A 25,243-nucleotide genomic window follows, 5' to 3' on the forward strand; every position below is an offset into this window, starting at 1 on the left:
TGTGAAGCTTCTTCTGATGAACCCTCCCGTCTTGCAAGGACTCTGGAAGTTCTTCAGAAGAACCAGGATGAGCAAAGCTCAGTCAATGCTGAGTTTAGAGCTTTCATAGAGAAGCAGAATGAGCATAACAATGGGGTTCAAGTGATGCTGGCCAAGATCTTGTCAAGGCTAGGGTCATCTTAGATTGAGTCTTAGTTGTTTTGTTTTTGCTTTTGCTGCATCTGTTTTGTGCATCTTGTCTTCCTTCTCTTCGTGTACTTCTGAACTTGTCTGTTTGAACTTCAATGAAAATCATCCTTTCTTTTTTCTTCCGTGTGTTTTTTTTGTTTTTATCTGAATCTTTTATGTTTTTTGATGATATGACAAAAAGGGGGAGAGAATATATGATAAATGATTTGATTAATATTATCAGTTACTGGGTAAAAAGGCCCCACATTACTAACAGAACTTGTAAAGTTCTACTCTTTAAGTTGTGTTGTTGCAGGAATTGAAGATTCTCTTTCAAGATCAACATAAGAAGCAACGAGATGATGAAGCAACTCTTTAGAGAATCAAGCTCTTGGATTCTTAAAGCAAGCTGAGTGCTATGAAGCTTCAGAATCAGAAGCAAGAAGGAAGAATGTTCAGATATTCTGATGATAGAATATGATCTGATTCTGAATGTCTATATGGATCTGATACATTCTATATGGCTTATATGGCTCTGATACATATTATGTGTTCTAAAACATTTTATGTTCTGATTCATTCATGCTGACTTTTGTCGTTTAGTTTTGTTCTGTAACATTTCAGGATGTAGAGATGCTCTGATGATGCTCTGGTACATTCAACAATGTTCTGATACAATCTAGCATGAAGTGATGTAAAAAGAAATTCAAGCTCTGAAGCTGTCCGATGGAAGCAAAAGTCAGAAGCTGTGAATGTTCTGAAGATCAAAGAAATTCAAGTTCTGAAGCTGTCCGATGGAAGCAAGAGTCAGAAGCTGTGAATGTTCCGAGGATCTAAAGAAATTCAAAGTTCTGAAGCTGCCCTATGGAAGCAGAAATCAGAAGTCATGAATGTTCTGAAGATCAAGCACTGTGAACGTCTCTACCGAAATAATCAGGGAAGTCTTTTATTATTAAAATTCTTCTAGTATTAATTTCAGGGGGAGATTATTCATCTCAGGGGGAGATTGTTAATCTCAGGGGGAGACATATTCACATGCTTATGCTATAGCTGTGTAATTGTCTTTAGCCGTCTGCTCTTTCTGATCGCAAATTCATATCATTTATATATGTTTTTGTCATCATCAAAAAGGGGGAGATTGTTAGAACAAGATTTGTTCTGATCAATATTCTTAGTTTTGATGATAACAAGGATATGAATTTTGTGTGAGATAATGTGGTACTCTAATACATTGCAAATTCCCTTTCAGGAAATATATAAAGAGTATGCACAAATCAGCGCTCAGAAGCTTTGTCTCAGAAGGTTCAACATGCAACATCAGAACATGGTCTAGCAAGACATCAGAAGATGGTCAAGGCAGAATCAGAACATGGGTCTATGGAAGCATCAGAAGAACTTGAGATCAGAAGCAGAAGCACTGAAGCTCTCATGGTATCACGCTCAGAAGCACTTCAAGGTCAGAAGACAAGAAGATGTTATGCACCAAGTTGTTTGACTCTGATGATATTCAAACGTTTTATTCACAAACATCAGATCAGAAGAAAGTACAGGTGGCAGGCTACGCTGACTGACAAAAGGAACGTTGGAAGCTATTAAAGGCAACGTCAGTAGACACAGCGTGAACAAGGCTCGAGGTAGTTGACAAAAGCGTGAAACATTAAATGCAACGCTGTACGGAACACGCAAAGCATTAAATGCTCCCAACGATCATCTTCTCAAGTGCCTATAAAAATGAAATTCTGATGAGAAGCAAGGTTGACGATTTTGAAAAGAACCAATTCTGAAAAACTTGCTGAAACGCTGTTCAAACTCAAAGCTCAGAAACTTCATCTTCATCAAAGCTCACTACATTGCTGTTGTAATATATTAGTGAGATTAAGCTTAAATGTTAAGAGAAATATCACTGTTGTGATTATAGCTTTTCAGAAGCATTGTAAAACTCTTATTTGATTACATTAATTTGTAAGTAACTAGAGTGATCAAGTGTTGATCAGGATACTCTAGGAAGTCTTAGCTTGTGTCTAAGCAGTTGTAATTAGAGTGATCACGTGGTGGTCAGGATACTCTAAGAAAGTCTTAGCTTGTGTCTAAGCATTTGTTCCTAGAGTGATCAGGTTGTGATCAGGATACTCTAAAAGACTTAGTCGTGGGCTAAGTGGAAAACCATTGTAATCTGTTGCGATTAGTGGATTAAATCCTCAGGTGAGGTAAATCACTCCGTGGGGGTGGACTGGAGTAGTTTAGTTAAAAACGAACCAGGATAAAAATAACTGTGCAAATTGTTTTTATCATTCAAGTTTTTAAGCTACACTTATTCAAACCCCCCCTTTCTAAGTGTTTTTCTATCCTTCAGCTACTTCCTATTTTTTCCTTCTGAGGAACTTGTTGTTGCTGATCTTTCTAGTAGAAGTTTGGATGATTCTTCCACCCCGAATTATAGATGTTAGAGTAAGGATTGTTCTGCTTCAAGAACTTGATCTCTTCAATCTGTTGAGGAGTTGTAAAACAATACACAATTTGGTGATGGCCATTACAAATCTCACAACTGACAGTCTAAGCCGGTTGAACTTGAGCCACCTGTTGTATACCTATATTCATAGCTTTCAATTTTTTCAACTTCTGCAGCTATTACATCTTTAACCCGAATTTTATTTGTTTCCAGCTTTAGATCAATAACTCCTTCAGGCTTGCTTGCACACATATCATACAGCTCTAGATGCTCATTAGCTGCAATTACTTCAGTTATCTTTTTGATACCAGTGGCTGTTGTAAAATTGGATGAGCCACCGGCTCCAGTATCAATCAACTTTTATTTTAATTCTAAGACCATTCATGAATATCTGCATCTGCCCAGTCTGATCCATATTTTGAGTGGGACATGCCACGAGGATCCTTTTGAATCTTTTGTAGGCATCGCCCAAGGACTCACCCTCTTTTTGCTTGAAGTTCAAGATTTCATACCTCTTTCTTATAAGTACAGATGCTGGAAAATACTCATTCAAGAAAGTCTTTTTCCCTCTCTTCCCATGAAGTAATACTTCCCATTGGCAGAGAATAGAACCACTTTTCAGCATCTTCCGCTAATGCAAACGAAAAAATTCGCAACTTTTTCGCTTCATCTGTGTGCCCATCAATCTTGAGTGTAGTGCTCATAGTTAGGAATCTTTGCAGATGTTTGTTGGCATCTTCATTGACCTTTCCGGTGAAAGGTCTTCTCTCAAGTTGAGTGATAGTGCTCGGATGCAGCTAGAAATTGGGCACATTTACCGGTTGGTTTACAATTGTCAACCTACCACCCAGTGCATTTTCCCTACCGTAGTCTCCAAGACCCCTCTCTTGAGGTTCCCCCATAATTGTCTCCGTCTCTGACTCTGTATCTGATTTTGACCCTATATCTGAATGATTATAAGCTTCTTCCTCTAGTTTAGCTTGTCTGAGCCTAGCGTGCAAAGATCTTTCTGGTTCTGCGTCAAAAGATATATCAGGTGAGGATTTTCCTCGCATACAATGATTAGAACAGATTAGCTAAAGTTAAACAAAATAACAATAATAAAGCTGAAAATAAAATTTTAGTTGACGAGCAACAAAATTTTAATTGAACTAAAAAGAACTCTATATTATGGCAGTCCCCGGCAATGACACCAAAAACTTGATCGGTAAAATAGCAAGTGTACTATTTTGCCTCTGTGGTAATAAGAGGGAAATCCCCAAATGTCGATCTCAAAGACTGCGTGATGCTATAGAGTTTTGTTTCATTTCAATTAAACAAAAAGCATTGGGGTTTTTGTTTGGAAATTATGAATTAAATTGAAACTAAAAGTAAAAGATGCATTTGACCAAATATGAGTAACTTGCTAGGGTAGTTGTGTGCATTAACATGTAACAACTCGGAATCCTTTTTTCAATTACAATTTATCAATCATCAATTACCGGTTCTCAAGAATGTTTACCCCTAATTCCTTAGCGAGCAAACCTGTAATCATTCATCCTAAGTCCTAATTCCTTAGCGAATTATGATGAAATTACGCAGTTGAGTTATCAAGAACGTTCCGGTTACTATAGGATATCTCTATTCCTAGGCAATATCTACTAAAGTATAATGGTATAAAAACCCTAACAATGGAGGTCCATCCTAATTGTTAGTCATACATCAATCATGTTGGTCTGACTAGGAAAGCTTTAAAAACATTATACCATCAAATTGAACATGAAAGATGAATATATTATTGAAATTAGGAATTCAAAATCATCACAGATGTTAATCAGGGACACCCTTTAGCATTGGGGGATTTAGCTACTCATATCGTTCAAAGAAATTACACAAATATAAAATAAAGACATTACAATATGGATGATGATCTTTGATCTTCAATTGCTTCTGCTCATGAAAGTTCTCTGTTCTTCCCCACTTGCACAAGCTTCACTCTTCAATCCTATATTTCTTCGTATGCCAAAAAAATCCCCTAATTCATCGTGAAAACTCTTCTAAATAGTGCAGACTCATTTAGGTCAGTTGGAAATACAAAAAACACCCCTCTTGTTCCCAATTGGTAAAAATCATAAAAGTACTTGAAATCATCGTCACTGGCAAACACGGACTGTGTCATGCAACACGGGCACCCGTGTTGGCCCCCTGGAACCAACCAAAACTTGTTTTGCTTCAGACATGCTGACACTGTCCGTATTAGCTGACATATACGGTCGTGTCAACCCCCTGGAATCCCACTTTTCTTCTTTTTCAAACTCAATGTTCTGTCTCCTGACACGGTCCGTGTCCCTTGACACGGGTGGCCGTGTCATGCCTCCTGTAACATGATACTTTGCATTTTTTTCATACTAAATGGTCTTGATTATTCATCCAAGCATGCACGCACTTAAACACCCAACCAAAGCATAAAATATAGAAAAATGCAATAACACGCTTGATAATGCAAAGGAAAGATAATTGAACTAACTGATAAATAAACGTGTAAAAACCACTGATCAGTCAACAAGATGAAAATAAAGGTCATTAAACTATTTTATTCAATTAATCAGTTCAAAATTGAGACTAAATAATTAAAAAAGTTATGTAAAGAGTTTTTTTATTCATTTTAATAGTGTAATGAATAAATTGAAGAAATCACGATGTTCTTACAATTTATCTTCAATTTTTACGTGGTAGATCATGATGTTGAACTTGGAGCATGTGAAAAATTTACGATACTTTGAATCTCTTAATATTCTTAAATGGTAGATTGACCGGATCTACTTCACGGGGTGAGAGTGAAGTGTACATATTTTTTTAATAGGCAAATCCAATAAAAGGGAGTATAAGGGATGAAATGTACATATATTTTTGTTGGTCGAGTGTTTTCATGATCACACATCAAGGTTGAAACTTGAGGATGAACTTATTATGTTATTAACTAGAGTGCAACAAATTTACCTATTAGGGCCGATTCTTTTAGCTTTTGTATCACACCGTCTTCTTCATTAATTTAGACAAAATTATATGTTTCTTTTTTTATACTTTGTATCTTGACGATATGGACATCATAGGGGATTCAAAGAAGATGGCTAAAGTGTAACATCCGTATTTTTCCTTAAATTAATTTAATTAGAATTTAAATTATTTATTGGAATTAATTGGGTTTATGTAATTATGCGGTGATTAAAATGATAAAATTGGAATATGTAGTAATGGGCCAGTGTTGTAGTTAGTGAGAAAGGGGGTGCAAGAAATAAGGCCTTTACTAAAGCTATGTTGTGTTTTTCATAAAACAAGATTTTTTGAAAGAAGGGAAACACAAGTGCATTTGGGAGAACACAGAGAACGTGAAAGTGCGACAGAGGAGAAGAAGAGGAAGAGAGCTTCAAGGATCCCAAACTCTAAGGTAACGGGGGACTCTTCCGGTTAACCTCTATTATCGGGTCGTAGGCGTTAGGATTGAAATCATATACTATTGATTCGATAGAGAATATGTTCTAGGTTGGGGTTTTGGTATTTAGGTTCAATTTTGTGAACTTTGTGTAATTACTTGTTGGTAGTGATTGTTGATGTTAAAAGTGTTGTTTGATTGATGATATAACTCATATTGCATGTGAAATCCCTCTGTTTTTCGTATACAATCGTATTGGTTCGATTGGGGGATGTTTGGGGGGATTCAAGGTGCTGAAAACTGGTTTTTGGGTTGCAGGTACAAAGTAATCGGTTACCGAAAGGGGTGTAATCGATTACCCATAGTAAAAACAGCAAATATGGGATTTTGAACTTCAGTAACCGATTACTGGTGTTTGGGTAATCGGTTACCGCTGTACGTTTTTGAAAAATACTTATTTTTATAAAACTCATAACTTTTGATCCGTAAGTCCGTTTTGGGTGCCGTTCGAAGCGTTAGAAAGCTAACGGAATGCTCTTTATGATTAAAATAAATTAATTAGCACTAGATAATTTAATTATTGTGTGATTTTGAAAATGACATGTAATTGTATCTGTGTATGCCATGGATTAATGTTATTTAAGAATAACATGTATGGAGATTGTGTATTATGTGCTAATTGTGATACATGGAATTGATGAATGATAATTTCTATGTATTGTTGTGATTGTTACATGATGAATGTATGTTATACCAATGGTAGATAATTCAATATGTTGAATTGTGATGAATGTGTTAGACGTAGTATTATGATGATGTAAATCTCATGTTGTCGTTGTGTGGATTTGACGTACTTAGTACATAATTGTGGAATGTATTATTGTTGTATGCATTGTGTGATGAGTCGAGATATGATAATGTTGTTCATATGATTGAAGTGGCGATGTTGTGATAAGATCATTATAATATTGATAATGTGATCATGTGGTGATTGTTTTGATGTCTAATGATGTTATTGTGATTGAATGATGCATATATATAAACATACTTGATGATGATGATGATGATGATGATGAAATGAGTATTAGATGATGTTACTCATAGACTTGACGATGGTATAAGTATGTTCATATATGTTTGCATTCATTCATGTTCATTGGTGATACGGTATCCATAAGGGTGTGTTGGATCAGTGAAGGGCATGATTCCCATTGTGTGGAATCTGTGCCGGCAGGGCCGTATCTTGATGATGTTGGATCGGTCATGGGTTATTCCCATTTGATGATGTTGGTACCACATGCATAGTGTAAGTTGCATTCATATGCATGATTTTATAACATGATTGGAGGTTTTCCAGTGTTATAAATATTGATGATGTGTTGGTTGTTTATGATGATGAAACTTGCCTGAATATATGTTAATGTTGGGTGAATATTATATTGTTGATGTCCTGTCGTTTATGAACTGATAACATTGTTTAATTGTGAATGAGACTCACCCTTACTGTTGATCATTTTCAGATTGAGGATAGCGGCTGTTCGACTCGGTGAGGATTAGCTCATGAGTCAGTTGTTTAGTTAGCGTCAGGTGTCATGCTCTGATAGTTGTAACACTGGGGACGTGAATGTTTAGAGTTTAAGTTTTGATAACTCTAGTTATGTTTTGATGTTTGAAGGATTAGTTTGAAAGATGTTAAACTTAATCTGTTTGATTTAATTCCGCTGTGTTGACATGAATTGTTTTAATTAATGAGAATTGCCTCAGTGAATGCATGACATGACTGAACGATGTTTTTAATTTATTTTGAATTGTGACACCCTTTTCATGTACTCTGAATAAACTTATTTAATTTACCGCGGGGTTTAGAAGGGTGTTACATAAAGCCCTTGACATCATTTGGAAGACGAGTCTATGGTTGAGTTTTGAATTGAATATTCATAAGACAAAGATCTTTTGGCCTTTGTTTGATGGAATTAAACCTTGTGTGGGGGTAGTTTCCTTCAAAACTAGGAGGCCGATGTTAAGGATGAAATTTCATGGAGGGGATGTTAATAAAGATGGAGGTTTTATCGAGGGTTTGCATATGAATGGATCAGTTGTCAGAGTTGTTGAGTTAATGAATCATCTCCCACAATTAAGGGATCCATAGTGTGAGATTTTTCGACTTCATTCCTGCATGAGTATCACAAAACGTTTTTTTGACCTAAGAACCTGACAAGTGATTTATATATGGAGGAAGCGACTAGTTAATTCGTGAAAGAATTACAAAGGACAGGTTGAAGAAATTATGGTTTGTAAAGGTCCTCGATTCAAAAACCATCAATGTATAGTGAATTCTTAACCTATTAGAGCTCGAGGTTGGGTTTGAACTCGGAAGCAGTGGCCATTTTATACGCTCTTGAGGCTTCTAGAGTCAAATATTGTTTCTTATAAGATCATATATTGAGAGACATTATGATATCTAATATGAATTCTGATTTAGACAGAGGATGGGTTGGTCTTACTGGTATGATTCTAAATTTTGTCCTTAGAAGATTTACAATCAAGGACACCATCCCTCCTAAAGGGAAACATATTTGAAAAGTTTGACAATACCACAAGACATGAAGTACATTTTGGTTAGTTGTAAGAATCACACGCTTAGAATTTTCTCATTTCTATTCTAATTGATGAGATAAACCAAAATATATTATCGGTAGAGTACTATACTATCCTTATATATTTCCTTATAATTATCTTATTTTCTATTGACGAGGATTGCACTAATATTTGAAGAACACATAGTTCATTATAGGGAGGTTCTATGTAACACCCCAATTCTCCAATGGTAATTTAATAAAATCAGAGTAAACTATTTTTAAAATAATATACAAAAATTAGGATGCTACACTTCAACAATAAAAACTGCGCAAACATGCATACATAGATATATAACACACTTTTCGGATGAACCGACAAACAACTTCACTTTAGTCTTCAACTTCAATTTTATTAAAGCAGCGGAAATAATTCATGTTTATTACAAAAATATTCTCAATCGGCAGCAAACAACTTTTCTTCAAAATAAAATAGAGTTTATAATACTCCAACATAGTCACTAAACTAAAACAATAATTAATAAAGTAAAAAGCATTAATCCCCCCGCTGTTACATATCATAACATTGACGCCAAACAAAGAAATAAGAAGAACTACTTCTTCTAGACTCTGCATTCTAGCTACTTCGGATCATCTGCAAGTTACCAATATAAAGGTAACATTAAGACAGAAGGGGTGAGATATCATAATAATATAAAAGAAAGCATAATAATGAGTAGATAACATTTCAAGCACATGTGATCATACTTCTTTACATCGCACCTTTACTTCATTCATCACACAACAGGAAACATCAATATACAATCAAATATATAAACGACACATAATATCAATCATGATATACTTCATACTTCCTCACGTTAAAAACATCAAGTTATTAATAATGTAATGAAATGGGACTAATACCAACTCAATGCATGTGGTACCATAACACATCGCTTTTTACTATATAAGGCCACATCGCCATTTGCCTTTAAGGCCACATCGTCATTTGCCATTGAAACCACATCTCCATTTGCCACTAAGGCCGCATCGCTATGAAATGCATGCAACACCGGTATGCTACAACAAATCATGCAATGACAATACATGAATATCAAGAAGATTCACTAATACTGACTACCATCCACATCGCCATTTATATCACATTGCAAACATCATCACATCACAAACCTCGTCAGTTTAAGTATCATCTTCACAAGCACGCATTATACTAAAGCATCAGAATAATATAGTCATTTCAGAAAAATCATTCCCTACTGTTCCCAATTTATTCTTAAAATAAATTACAGTTTTTTGCTTCCCGTAGGTCCAAACGGCGCGTCAAACGGACACCCAAGCCAAAAGATATAAATTTTCAAAGTCTTAACAAAACTACAAACACCGACGTAATACACTGATGCCACAAAAACCCATTACATATCAATTAAATTTATTTCCAGAACCTGAAACCATTTTTATTGAAAATAATATCGTTTTAGCTTTATAACGCTTCTAACGGGGACCCAAACGAAATTACGGTTTGAAAGTTATGAACTTTTCAAGTTTTCGAAAAATATGTCCAAACAGCGGTAACCGGTTACCCTCAGAGCCGTAACCGGTTACATCCTGTTAAAACACCCAAAAACTCTATTTTCAAGTGGTAACCGGGTCGCATATACCAGTAACTGATTACCACTGAACCAGAGTAAAAAAACACATTTTTATGCTATGAAACTCAATCCAATCAACCCAAAACACCAATTTTGAAAGCATAACAATTTATTATTGTTCTACCAATTATACACTAACATTACCCATCAATTTAACTCAATTCACATCATCAATTTTCCCAATTTACACATAAAATGCATCAAACATCCATCAATAGGTAAAACCCTATATAAAGCAAAATAGTGAGAAATCAAGAACACCCAATCATGGAACCTAATCACTACCATTCCCATCATTATGCAAGTCGTTTTAGAGTTAGAACCCCACCCTTACCTTGGTATTTCTAGCAAAGCTTCTTTCTGAATTTTTCTATGAGTTAGGATAGTTAGGGGTAATGTTGAAGTTGAGTTCATTGAGAAGTTTGAATATGTTGCTTAATTTTCTTTGTTGTGTTGTTTTTTTATTATCAATGAAATATTTTCTTTTTCTATTAACAAAGCTTTAAATCTTTGAAAACTACTAATTAACAAAGAAAAACATGGCATCTAAAAAAGACGCCAAGTGAGAAATCTTTGAAAAAAGTTTTAAATGCGGCAAAAGGGATACGAAGCGAGGTTCCTTATAGCTATATTATCTTAGTTCTCAAAAAAACCGAGATAACAGGTTTCTTATTTTTTTATAGATTAAAAAATGTGCTAACTTATAGTTGTGTTACTTCGGTTTTTTAAAACGCCGACATAAAATATTGTTTATCTTATTAAAAAAATAAAACATTACACTCTCAGGACACATCCTCTCAATTTTTAGTATGTTGGAGATGAAAGTTTTGTCATAAAAAATGTTATTCATTGTAGTGTGTGATGTAATAGTCACATGTGAGTTTTGTGACTGATCCAGATGAAAGAAGATCGACACTTAAGTCATCAAATATTTTGATGTACGACTAGGTATGAGAAAACATACATGTGCGAACTTGATTCGAGTTTTCTAATTTGTAGGACTGATGAATGAAGATCTTATTTTGGAACATACATGATACACCCTTCAAGGACACTTCAAGTAAACTTGTCAAAGATGAAAAAATGTGTTCTAAAAATCATCATACTTTTATACTATTTTTATTTAACATTTTTGACTTCCTAACACCAAAGGCAGATAGTATTTTATAGAGTCCAAATACTCATGAATGTGTGTATATTGTTTCTCATAAGGCGATGAACATAATTTTTACAAAAGGTCAATAGTACAACCAAAGAGTCATTGAATGTGTGTGTATATATAGAGCACTTGCACTTGAACCACATCACAAATGTTCTCCCCTAAAAATAATTTTCAAGTCATGGAATATCTCTTAAATATCTTTTGCTTTTTTTCTTTACTCTATTTCATTTTACAACTTTCCAAGTTAATTCTTAAACGTAGAAACCAATCATGTTACATGTTAGCCTATGAGTGTTTCCAACCAAAAGAAGAAACAAAACTCAACACAGATACATGTGTAAGAATAGTCTCAAGAAACAAAAACCTTGGTCTAGAACAATTCAGGTATCTCTTAAACACCATGGTCAGTTCAGGAATCGGTGAAAACACTTACTGTCCAAAACTTGTTCATGAAGGAAGAGAAACATGTCCAACTCTCAAAGACACATATGAAGAAATAGATGAAATCATGTTCGATACACTCGACAACCTTTTCAAAAAAACATGTTTCTCTCCTTCGGAAATCGATATTCTTGTTGTTACTGACTCATTGTTTTCGCCAATACCTTCACTCACAGCAAGAATAATAAACCGATACAAACTGAGAGAAGATGTAAAAGTCTTCAATCTTGCAGCAATGGGATGTAGTGCAAATCTTGTAGCTGTTGATCTTGTCCAACAGCTTTTCAAAACACATGAAAATTCCATAGGAATTATTGTCAGCGCACAACAGATTGGTCCCCATTGGTACAGCGGAAAAGACGAAAACATGTTATTCACTAACTGTCTATTTCGTTCAGGTGGTTGTTCAATGCTATTCACAAACAAAATGGAGCTGAAAAACAAAGCTATCTTGAAACTGAAACACGTGGCGCGAACACATTGTGGAGCTGATGATGAAGCTTACAATTGTTGCCATCAAGTGGAAGATGAAGAAGGTTTTGCAGGTTTGCAGCTAACCAAATGTGTTGCTAAATCTGCTGCACAGTCTTTGACATTAAATTTGAAGAGTATAGTTCCAAAGATCGTCCCACTTTCGGAACTAGTACGATTTTTTATAGTTTTGCTATGCAATGTTATGAAAAGAATGGTTAAAAAACCTAGGTTTAATCTGTTAGGAGGTGGAATAAATTTAAAAACTGGAATTGAACATTTTTATATTCTTCCTAGTTGTAAAGAACTTATTGATAGACTTGGTAAGGGTTTAAGATTGAGTGAATATGATCTTGAACCATCGAGAATGGCGCTTCATCGTTGGGGTAATACTTCTGTTAGTGGAATATGGTATGCTTTTGGATATTCGGAAGCGAAAAAGAGACTGAAAAAAGGTGATAGAATTTTGATGATTAGTCTTGGATCTGGTTATAAGTGTAATAGTTGTGTTTGGGAAGTGATGAGAGATTTATCTGATAGCAATGTTTGGAAAGATTGTATTGAAAGTTATCCTCCACCATCACTGGAAAATCCATTTAAGGAGAAGTATAATTGGATTCATGATGAGGATCTTGGCTTTGTTAGGTATGATCATAGCAGATTGAAGATTTATTAGAAGATGAAATCATCATGGTCATCATGAATGAATATCATGCAGAATTATAGTATTTGTTCTGGTTCATGTTTAAAGTTATTATTATAGTATTGTTATTTGGTTAAAACCATGTGTATTGTGCTATTAATCGATGAAATGAATGTCTGAAGTTCATGGTTCATGAACTGCACCGCACTGCTGTTTTATTTACTATCTATAATGCATAAGCTGAAATAAAAGAGTGAACCATTATTTTAATCTTTAAAATTTGTTTACCTTGTAACTCTTGAGAGATACTTTTCATGATGCTTTAACCTATATTGATTATGATAGTTGGTCTTTCATTTTCAAAGAGCTTGTTTTGGCTCTAATTAATTACATATTGATTGTTAATGGTTCTTGATTAGCCCCTCCATTCCAAAAACAACAATAGTAGAATTAGATAGCATTGATTAGAGACCCAAGAAAAAACATTGCACAAAAATAACACATGATTTAAAATAGATAAAATTCTCTTTATAACAAATATGGTATTTAATTAGAAACTTGTCGATTCTTAATGGTAGTAGGTAAAAATTAAAACTCAAATGCCTTATCGAGTTGAACAAGAAATATTTAGAAAAGTCCTTCCTTTTACTAATTGTGTTAAATTAACAGTGACATGTTAGACTCTATTAATGTAAAACTAACTTAAAATTAAGGTTTGTTATTTTTTAAGGCTAAATATAATTTTTATATTAAAACGTATAGTTCCACTGGTTAGAAATACTTAAGCCAATTGAGTAACTAATTAGAAGTTAGTTATGAAGTTAATTTAGAAGTGTTAGACTTAAGGGTGGTTGCTTGCTATATAAGCAACTGATCCATGTTGTAATGTTTGGCTGAAACTCTGCATAATTGAATAACAATTTGATTCTCATATTCTAACAAGTGGTATCTAGAGCAAGGTTCATGATCCACCGTTGAACTCTTCTTTCAAGAAACGCAGTTTCTTTTTCGTCTTGAGAAAGTTGCTATTATCTTTTCTATCGCTCCTCCTCGTATACTTGTTCTTATCAAAATCATTTCCATGGCTGATTCATCCAAATTCTTAACACCAGCAATTCCGAAATTTGATGGATTCTACGATCACTGGCCCATGCTCATGGAGAATCTTTTTAGATCCAAAGAATATTGGGATTTGATAGAGAATGGAGTCACGATTGCACCATAGTAAGCAACACCAGAACAAAGAAAATATGCAGACGAGAGCAAGCTTAAAGATCTCAAGGAAAAGAATTATCCGTTTCAAGCAATTGATCGAACAATTCTTGAAACAATTCTGAATCGAGACACAACCAAATATATTCAGGAATCCATGCGCAAAAAGTATCAAAGATCCACGAAAGTGAAAAGAGCTTAATTACAGGCTTTGGGTCGAGAATTTGAAGTTCTTTGCATGAAGGATAACAAAATTGTTGATGAATACTTTGAAAGAACCATGACCATTGCAAACAAGATGACTACACAAGTGAAAAGATGGAGCAAACCAAAATTATTGAAAAGGTGTTGAGGTCCATGACCACAAAATTTAATCATATGTATGCGCCATAGAAGAATCGAACGATGTTTCAAAAATGTCCATTCATGAGCTGCATAGCAGTCTCTTGGGGCATGAGCAAAGAATGAAGATCAACAAGAGAATAAGGATGAACAAGTGTTAATGATTGCATGTTATGGTCGAGGTGATGTCAACAATTGAGGTAGATGGCGTGGTGGTTCTCAAGGTCGTGGCAGAGGAAGACTGAATAGAGATCAAATTCAATGTTATAAGTGTCATAAGCTAGGGCATTATCAAAATGAATGTCCAAGTTGGCAAGAGAATGATGCCAACTTTGCTGAATTTGATGAAAGTGAGTAGCTATTACTCATGGCTCAAAGGGAAAACAGAAAAAGAAATAATCAAGTGTGGTTTCTTGATTCAGGATGCAATAATCATATGGTTGGAACAAAGGAATGATTGTTCAATTTTGATGAAAGGTTTCGTGAATCTGTCAAATTAGGAGATGACTCCAAAATGCAAGTGATAGGAAGTGGTAATTTGAAGCTTCACATGAATGGCATCACTGATGTGTATTACTTTCCAGCCATGAAGAATAATCTTCTAAGTTTGGGCAACTAATGCAAAAGAATATCACAATAATGTCTGAAAATGGAGGTTGCAAAGTTCATCATATTGATAAAGGATTAATCATAAGCACAAAAATCTCATCTAATAGGATGTTTGTTGTGTCTGCACTAGTTATCCTTCACATGTGTATGAAAATTGAGTCACAAAATATCACACATCTGTGGCATTGCAAATATGGGCATCTGAGCTTCAAAAGCCTTGACACACTCATAAAGAAGGGAATGCTAAGCTTGAAGGACCTGGAGGAGACTTGTTCAGATTGCTTGGCAGAGAATTATCAGATGTGGGCAACATCTCTCGTTTCATTAATTAGGTCAATTGTGTACCTTAGGTCTGAAGGTGGAGAAAAACACAAGAAAGGGGGGATTGAATTGTGTTCTTTATCAATTAAAATTCCCTTTCTTTATTAACGCCTTTTCTTTCTTTCGCTTTTATCATCTATTGGACTATGCTTTGACGTTGCGGAAGCATGAAGATGTAGAACTACATAACCAATAAGATGTTCATTTTAACTTCTAAAGGATATCATAACTTCTGACTTGCTCAGTATAGTTCTGCAGATTAAGACTTGGAAGTTTTGAGTTAAAATGACATGTGCAGAAAGTAAAAGACACATTCATTTTTATCCTGGTTCACCTTCTGAATAAGGCTACCTCCAGTTCACCTTCTTCAGGTGATTTGCCTCTCAACAGAGGTCTTAATCCACTATAACCAAACTTGATTACAACTGCACGATCCTCCGTCGTGACTAACAATCCTGCACAGCCAACTGCTGTGACTAACCCTGCACAAGCTACCCGCGAGTGACTAACCCCTAGATGACTGAATCGTTTAGTGATCCCTTCTGGATATAACGTTCATCAATCTAGTAACCTGCACAACAATGCGTTGTGACTAACTCCCTGCACAGCTACCTGCTGTGACTGACTGCAAAGAACTGTCCAATGATCTCCACGAGATATAACATCCATTGAATCCTGGACTCCTGACCCTTACTCGGTCTCCAAGAGATTTCCACAATGACCGCAATTGATTATCTTCTCAAGCTTCTGACTGTAACTGGTCGCTTAAGGCATCATTACCAAATTAAATTGGTTTCGATACAATGCTTCTTAATAAGCAGATATTCTAAGTACAAACTATATGATACAATGATAAGTAATCACTATGAGTGAGTGAATAATATTTAGAGTCTTCTTGTCTGCATCTTCTGAATGAGATATTTGCTTCTTAGTGGTAAGTAGAATAAGAGCTTCAGCTCCGTATGTTGAGTGCTTCTTCAAGATGATCTTCGTCTTCAAATCTTCTTAAGCTGATTGAGACCTACCACTCTATTGTAGATTGCTTTTGATTTGATCTTTATTTCTTCTAAAGGCATTTTCAGAGCAACAACTCTGTTTTGAGTTCCTTCTTGAATTGATCTTTGTCTATTGCTGCTGATCTTATTGTCTCTATAAAGCATTCAGCAGTTTGAAGATCTCAGATATAATTATTACACTGCTGAGCATCAACTCATTGTATATAATTCTTTTAAGACACTGATGTAGAGTGAATTATGATTTAATCTTTGCATTCTTTTTCACTCATTGCTCCCCTTCAAATGAATCTCCATTACATGCAACATTTTCTCTATTGGAGTTTTTTCTTCATATAGGCTTATGATTCGTGTATAACAGCACTATTTTGTATTATAACATACTGAGTATGTGTTTCCTATTACTGTGACTTCTGAAGCATGGTCTTAAATTTCTTCGTTTAAGCTTTTATGCTCTACATTCTCAATAAATTCTTAGGATCTTTCTTTTGTTGCGCTCTGTAGATGCATAGTGGATATACTCACTTGTTACTGCTTCTCAAGTCTGAAGTTTGATCAGTTTATAGCTTGATGTGTTACCGTTGGAATAGATCCATTGAGATTTTTTTGAATATTACTTTGAATACTTTGTCTCAGTTGAATCATGAATGACAAGTGTTGTTTTGCTGCAGAGCCTTATCTTCAACAAGATGATTACAGTTGGAAGCGTGCTTTTTTGGTTTAGCCCGTCTTCCCAACGCGCTGCATGTGGGTTGCTTCTTCAATCAGCCTTGGGAGTTGTTCCATTTAATTGTTGTAACCGTTTTGCTAATGATGATAGCTTGTCTTCTTGTACTTTGTAGACAGAGAATAAATGTCATGCGATTTTATCAAAGCTAGTTGTCTTTGAAGCTTCTGAATCTTCTGACTGCTGAGTTATGAGTATCTTCCGTAGATGTTGTAGTGGACCAAGATGTTGCTTGTGCTTCTGACAATGCTTATTATTTTGCGTGATGACTTGATCTTTTATTTGCAATTGTTGAGATTCTGCGTTGCAACATCAGAACTTCTGATCTTCTATTCTTGTTGTACCGAGACTTCATGTACCTGAACATTTCTTGGAGACGAAAGTATGCTTGTGATTATCAACGAATCTGAACTGGATGACTCAAGTGATGAGTATGGCTTTCATAGATTCTTTGATTATCAAGGCTGGAATGGATACAAGGAAATCCTTAACAAACCCATCTACCCAAACCTCGTTAAGAACTTCTGGCTACATGCATCCGTCAGCAGTGATGGACGAAGCATTGTGTCTCACATATTCAACTTCAAAATTGTAATTTCAAAGGAGTCTATTGCTGATGCAATTCAGTGTCCATCCAATCGAAATCTTATGTCCTTAGAATTCTTTGATCATCTTGCAAGAGAATAATTCTTTAAGACTTCCAGGCTTCCTGTCGCCTTCACACGATTCTACAATAACTCAACAAACCTAAATCCCATTTACAGAGCCTGGGTCCTGTTTGTCATGTCAAACGTTATGCCTCAAAGGTTCTGCCTAAATATTCTAACCACACAAGAAAAATACCTAGCCCTCTGCTTTCGTCAAGGTCATAAGCTAAATCTGCCAGCCATCATGTTCACTCATCTGAAGGAAGCTGTAAAATACTCCATAAACTCTCAGGATACTTGCTACATTCCCTATGGGCGAGTCATCTCAGAGATAATTGAGAAAGCTGGAATCCTCTCTATCCTTGCGCAAACAACACTAGCTAGGAGTAACATCATGTCTAGCTATGAGTGTCATGAGTTTCTGATTGCAGAATTTGCTTGATCACTTAAATTAATGATTTTTTGTTAAAAATGCATAACTTGCTTAAAGTCTTCTATCTATTGATATACATGATTTAATTCTCTGTTTACTGAATTTTTTACTGTTTACAACTATCCTGGACAAGTCTTAAAGAATCAAATCTTTCCTAACCTGTATATCAGAAGTACTTAAATAATGCTCTATTAGAAGTTCTTAGAAGATGCTCACATTCATAGTTAAAATATCTACAAATTCTCCGAAGAAACAAACCGGACAAATTAATTCATAGGGTTACCTAGCTCAAGGTGAGACTATACATCTTAGGGGGGGGGAAATTATTTCTAAGTCTGATCCAACCCTCTTAAACGCTTTTTGATGATAACCAAAAGGGGGAGAAAAGAAAAAGATTAGACTTTATTTTGATGAATAGATCAGTTGCTTGATTGAACATGAAAAATGAGATGAAGTTTACTTGTTTATTATCCTCTCATAAAATTGTTCCATCAAAATACATGGTTTTTGTGATCATCAAAAAGGGGAAGATTGTTAGAACAAGATTGAAAATCTATGTTCAGAATCTAGTTTTGATGATAACAAAGCATATATTTTATGAGTAACAATTTTATTACTTATAGTTTCATTTAGTGTGCAGATATTATGTTATAAATCTTATACAAGATTCATCAAAAGAAGAAAAATACTGAACCTCTACATCAGAAGATACTCCAGCTCAGACAAAGACAAGAAGGAAGGTTTATCACTCAATACGATCAGATCTTTCTAAAACTCTCTTTTATATTTATGTTAATATGTGCATCTAGCATGTTCATATAAATAGTCTCTTATAGCCACCGGCCTTAATGCCAATGTGCATGTTTTTAGATTAGCATTAACTATAGCATTAATTCTTATATACTACTTTTGGTCAAACAACTGTTCCGTAATAAAACCAAATCCAACAAAAATCTCATCTTAAACGTGTGTCAGTATCTCTTGTCTACTCCTGCATGCTACCCAAGTTGCTGAGAAAAGACAAAAGCTCTTAAGCATACATCAGTGTCCAGGCATATCATGACGGTCTTCTCTTCATCTTTCTCTACATATACTAACATTAAATCTGAAACAAATCGTATTTTGATGGTGGGCGCTGGAGAGTCAAGGAGGATTTTTAGTCAAATCGTATTGTACTAAAATGGTGGGTGATCCAGATGAGGTAGGGAATTTAGGATAATCTATAGAGGTCTTAAAATTTGGTTAGAATGCGTGGGTTCCTTCTAAAGTCAAGATTTTCTGGTGGAGATTAGCAAAGAATAGGCTGCCAACGAGATCTCTTCTTGTTGCAAAAGGAATTATTGAGAACAATAGTGATGGCTGGTGCGATTTCTATAAGTTGTGAAGGGTAGAAAAACACAAGAAAAGGGGGTTTGAATTGGGGTTTTCAACAAATATAACTTTAAACAAGTTGGTTATTCTGGTTCGCTTAAAATAAAGTTACTCTAGTCCACCTGCCAAGGTGATTTCGCCTCTCTCAATTGAGATCTTAACCCACTAACCAAATTTGATTACACAAACACGAAGACTAGTGTTTACGTCTTCTTGAGATCAAACCATAACTTGGTTTCTCAAGGAATTACAACAATACAATAAGTATACAAAATATGTTTACAATTGCTTCTAAAAGTTATATCCCAATTGTGATGTTTACAAAAAATTTAACATAAATTATTTAAAGAGATAAATTGATCTTTGAAAAGGTTTAGAGCACTCTTGTTCGATTCTTCTTCATTGTCCCCTTTATATAGAGGTTAATTGTAAGGATCTGTTGGGAGATACCTTTACTGGTTTTTGAAGGATGATGAATTGAGAATAATTTCCTTTCCAAAAATAATGATATGCAATCTAAGTCATAATGTATTAAGCTTTCCTTTCTTGATCCTTTAATAAATTATTTAATTTGATGTTGGATCTTCAATCATCAGAGTAACTTGTACGTTGAGTGAGTAACATCAGAACTTCAATTTATGATCACTTTCTTTGATTTCATTGTTCTTTCAGAACTTTCTTATCAGAGTATTTCTGGCAGGTGTTTGTTGGTGCTTCAGAAGTTAATGCCCATCATCATAACTTCTTATTAGTGTGTTACTTTCTGTTTTGCTTTTGACCTTCTCATTTGCATGTTTGTTTTCTTCAAAACTTCACATCTCACTTTTAACGTTGTTATCTTCTCAGTTTGCTTCAGAACTTCTAACATATCTCTATACATTCAATTAAACGATTAGAGTAAGTAATTGTTCTTCACAATTACTATGTATTTGTTTTCATCAAAACTCTGAATTAGATGTAGAACCAAACTATGTTCTAACAAGTTGCAGGAGGAGGACTTTGATCATGTGTTCATCAATTGTAATTTGATTAAGCTGGTGTGGATTAAGTTTCAAGATTGATTGGACGACATGGACCTTATTGGTGAGTTATCGTGCTACAAACATTTCAAAAAGATGTTGTTTAATTTGCACAGAGAATGTTCAATTAATAGAGCGGGTGCCTTTTGTAACACCCCCCAATTCTATACTAAACAAATAAGGCATACATTTGCATAAATCAGAGTAAAGAAGCATGCATCTCACGAGGGCGTTACACATATTTCAAAATAGAACAAATATTTTATCTTTAAACATGCAATGGTCATTTCCAAATAACACGGGAATTTAAATAACATGCAAACCACAGCGGAATAATCATCTCATCGAATAAATGGTAAAATAGGATGATTCCCATACATCATCCACCATGTCTCAACATCTTGGCTCAAGGCCACACATTAACCAGAATAACATATTCAAATACGAATACAATATGAGTAAACAAATATCTCATAACATCGAGTTATAAAAACATAAAACCCAACTCCCATGTGTTACATATGACCAGAGCACAAGTGACTACTTAGTCACGACACCCTACTAGAGATCTAAATCTCGACGCTAAGCCTCCTTCGAAGCATCACTATCCATGAAACCTGCACGTTACCAACAAAGGATAACATTCAAACAGAAGGGTGAGAATTCAACTTCTTATAGAAAACATAATAATGGGAAATGTAAAATACAATAAGAATACATTTCAAGAATTCATCACTCTCCCCATAAACATGCATCATATGCCATTAATCAAGATTCACATGTTCTTGCCATACAACCTAGTTCATTCAATTCCACATAATCATACATGATTACTAAACAATGTACATAATCATATTTCACCAACATCTAGATTCTAAGTACATATAATTTCACATCTACATCACATATGTTTCAATCACATATATCACAATTATAACACAACAATCATTCATATCAAATGAATCACTAAATTCACTTATCACATCTCATACACACATAACAATCACATAATTGCATACATTCAAACATCACATAACACCAATGTGACTCAATGCAAGACATGTGACTCTATGCATGTGGTACCCAATGTGAATCCAATGTTTCACCGCTTTCCGATTCAATGTTTAGAATCCAAGCCACGCTCCCGATCCGGACAAGATCAAAGCCAACACGCCTATTTCCAATTAAGGATCACGTCTTCTACGCCTATTACCATTCAAGGATCAACTTCTCTTACCATGTGAACCCAAGTTTCACCGCTTCTACCATAAAGCCGACCATGCTATGAATGTATGTACAATTACCAACAATTTATGTAATTAAGATTATCTCATCAATCTTAACTTACCGCATACCACAATAATCCAACTCTATGAATTATCCGCCAATTGTACACAACATTCACAACACAATTAACAATTACAACAAGGCATAACAACCATCATATATCCAATCAAAATTATCATGCATATATTACCACACATCTTACCAATAGTTGTTATTCATTACATACCAAAACGTAACACACATAAAAGCATTTACAAGTATACAATCCACATCTCAATACATACACCTTTAAACGATCATTATCAACAAGACACATTCAAATAGTACATATAAAGGTATATTTATATTCATTATAACATATCATGGATATCACATCACTTAAAACATATATGAATATTAACCACAAGTCTTATTTCATAATACACAAATAAGTAATCACATGTTATCCATATATTAACATCCAATTCAAACTATTCCACATCAACTAGCATTTAGAATTCAATCACATAAATCACGGTTATCATATCACATAATACATCCATGAACATTGATCATGCACAATTCATCCATAACATACACATATAGGTAAATGTTATTCTCAATTATCATCATAATTTATAAAAGGGTTAATGAACTTTTTGGTCCCTCTAAATATTGCATATTTCGTTTTCAGTCCCTCTAAAATTTTCCTTTATGAAATCGTCCCTTCAAAATTTTCCATCTTAACTATTGGTCCCTAACGTCAAAATTTCTAGAGATTAGCTACGATTTTAGCCACTGATTAGCTACGAAATTTGACGTTAGGGACCAATAGTTTGGAAGAAAAATTTTAAAGGGACGATTTCTTGAAGGAAAATTTTGGAGGGACTAAAAACAAAATTTGAAATATTTAAAGGGACGAAAAAGTTCATTAACCCTTTATAAAACAAGTGTCAATACATTCTATCCTATCATATAGACAATCTCATTAGCTTCCCAACGTTTCGAACGGCGCATAAAACGGAGTTACGGATCAAAAGTTATGGCCTTTCAAAGTTTGGAAAAGTTCTGTAAAACAGGGTTCGCGGCTCGAACAATAGTTCGCGGCGCGAACTGATGAATCAAATATTCCTTAGTTCTGCCAAGCAGTCCGCGGCTCGAACAATAGTTCGCGGTGCCAACTGGCGATTTCAGAAAATCCCAAATCTCAGAAAATAGCATGCGAATTTCATCCCAAAACCCTTAAACTCAACCCAAATCAAACTGAAAACACCAACCATCACAAACAACAATAGCATACATGTTATAACTACAAATATAGCACACATTTATGTATCTTCTAACATCATAACATCATCAAACATCAATTAAAACACATTTCAAATCATAAATTCATGCATTTATTCATAAACCCTAACTTTTCTATGTTTCCATGAAATTGCAAAGATGAAGAGATAACCACAACAACACACATTACCCAATCATATAGTCTATAAGAACTTGGATTCAAACCCTTACCTCTATTCAAACTCCTTCAATCTTCAAGAATCTCACAATCCTCTTCTCTTCCTCTCCTCCTTTTTCTCTTCTCTTCTCTCTAGCCTCTTTCTCCAAAATGAATGTTATGAGAACTAACCTAATTTCTCTCTTACTATCTTTTTCACATAAATGGGCTTAACCCACAATCTATTCTTTCTAACTAAATTAGGCCCATCAACTAATATCTCATAATATTACTAATAATTCAATTAATCCAATTAGCACAAATCTCAAATTAAATAATATCATACTAAATAATTGAATAACATGAATAATTAGTAAAACACCAAATGAAACTAATTAAATAAATAGCTAATAAAATCGGGATGTTACACCTTTTGGTTAGCAACTTGTTGGTGCATTTTGAACCATCGTAATGGAATCATTTTCAAGAATGTTGTGCTTGATGTGAATGAAATTGTTCACCAAATGAAAATATTCTCTTGGTGGTGGTTAGTATTAGGTTTAAAAGAAAAAGTAGGGTGTAATTTTTATGAATGATCTCATTCTCCCATAGATTTTTGAAAATAGGATCTATGTTGAGGTTGTTGGTGTCCCCTTTGTATTTTTGTGCATGGTTTTTGTTTACACTTTGTACTCAGTAATATATACCATTGCCTATTAAAAAAACAATAACTACAAATTAATTTCAAATATCTATAATGTATTATACAAAATTAAATTTATCAAAGAGACAAGTCCAAATAAAAAATAGCACTGAACTATTATTTTACTCTATAAAATTACTAGCAAATTCTTAGATACTTATAATAAGTAATTGGGTACGGGTACTTTTAGTGTTAGTTTAAACTTTAAATTTATTTTAAAATTAAAAAATTAAAAAATAATGTGTTATTGAATAATAATATTTGATTGGGCAAAAATACATATACTCAACTAAATTTAAGGATCATAGAGTGATCACCAAAGTTATTTACTCCCTCCGTCTCACAATAAGTGTCATCTTTCCTATTTTTATTTGTCTCAAATTATTTGTCCATTTACCATATCAATGCTATATTTATTATTTTTTTCATTAACTTGTCCTTATTTATTGTATTTTGATTCATTTAACTACTCCACTACCATTATTAATAAGGTTATTTTAGTAAATGACACTCATTTTATTATTGAAATCAACATAATTAGTCATTTTCTTAAAAAATGTGAAAATCTCAAAGAAGACACCTATTTTTTTTTGTTGTATACCACCGGTTTAGTCCGGTTCGGGAGCGAGTTCTGGCATCAAATGGTTCCATCCCCCTCCCGATCGAGGTTGCGGGGGATCGAATCGTGGTTCTCCCTACCAAGCCCAGCGCCAATCACCACTGAACCAACTAACGGTTTAAAGAAGACACCTATTGTTACAATGTAATTCTTGAGAGATACTTTTCATACTAGGTAAAGCATTTATACAACAATTTAAGGTTTTATAGCTTATGTATTTCCGAAGATTTTGATTGGGGCAAACACCTTGAGAAGAAAATCAACCGCATCTAAAACCATTTTTTTATATCAAAATCACCCGTAACAGAATCAACCACATCTACAATCATTTTTTTATTTTTTTATTTTTTTATTTTATTTTTATTTTTTTAATTTTTAATTAAAATAGTTAAAATCACATTTTTCTTAATTTTTTAAAATAAAAAAAATAAAAAATGCATTTAAACCACCGGTTTCCCCGGTTCAATGACATTCCCGATCCAGCTATTGAACCAGACCGGTTACTTGGCCGGTTCCCGGTTC

General features: G+C 34.4%; 1 protein-coding gene across 1 annotated transcript; it reads left to right on the forward strand.

Annotated features, from left to right (window-relative positions):
- Positions 1 to 11,518: 11,518 nt before the first annotated feature.
- LOC131629655 (3-ketoacyl-CoA synthase 19-like) lies at positions 11,519 to 13,215 on the forward strand. Its single transcript, XM_058900440.1, has one exon. It carries the CDS (start codon positions 11,589 to 11,591, stop codon positions 13,026 to 13,028), a length of 1,440 nt encoding a protein of 479 aa, XP_058756423.1. The 5' UTR covers positions 11,519 to 11,588; the 3' UTR covers positions 13,029 to 13,215.
- The last annotated feature ends 12,028 nt before the right edge of the window (positions 13,216 to 25,243 follow it).

The sequence above is a fragment of the Vicia villosa genome, unplaced genomic scaffold, assembly GCF_029867415.1.
Source record: "Vicia villosa cultivar HV-30 ecotype Madison, WI unplaced genomic scaffold, Vvil1.0 ctg.000587F_1_1, whole genome shotgun sequence".
Lineage (NCBI taxonomy): Eukaryota > Viridiplantae > Streptophyta > Magnoliopsida > Fabales > Fabaceae > Vicia > Vicia villosa.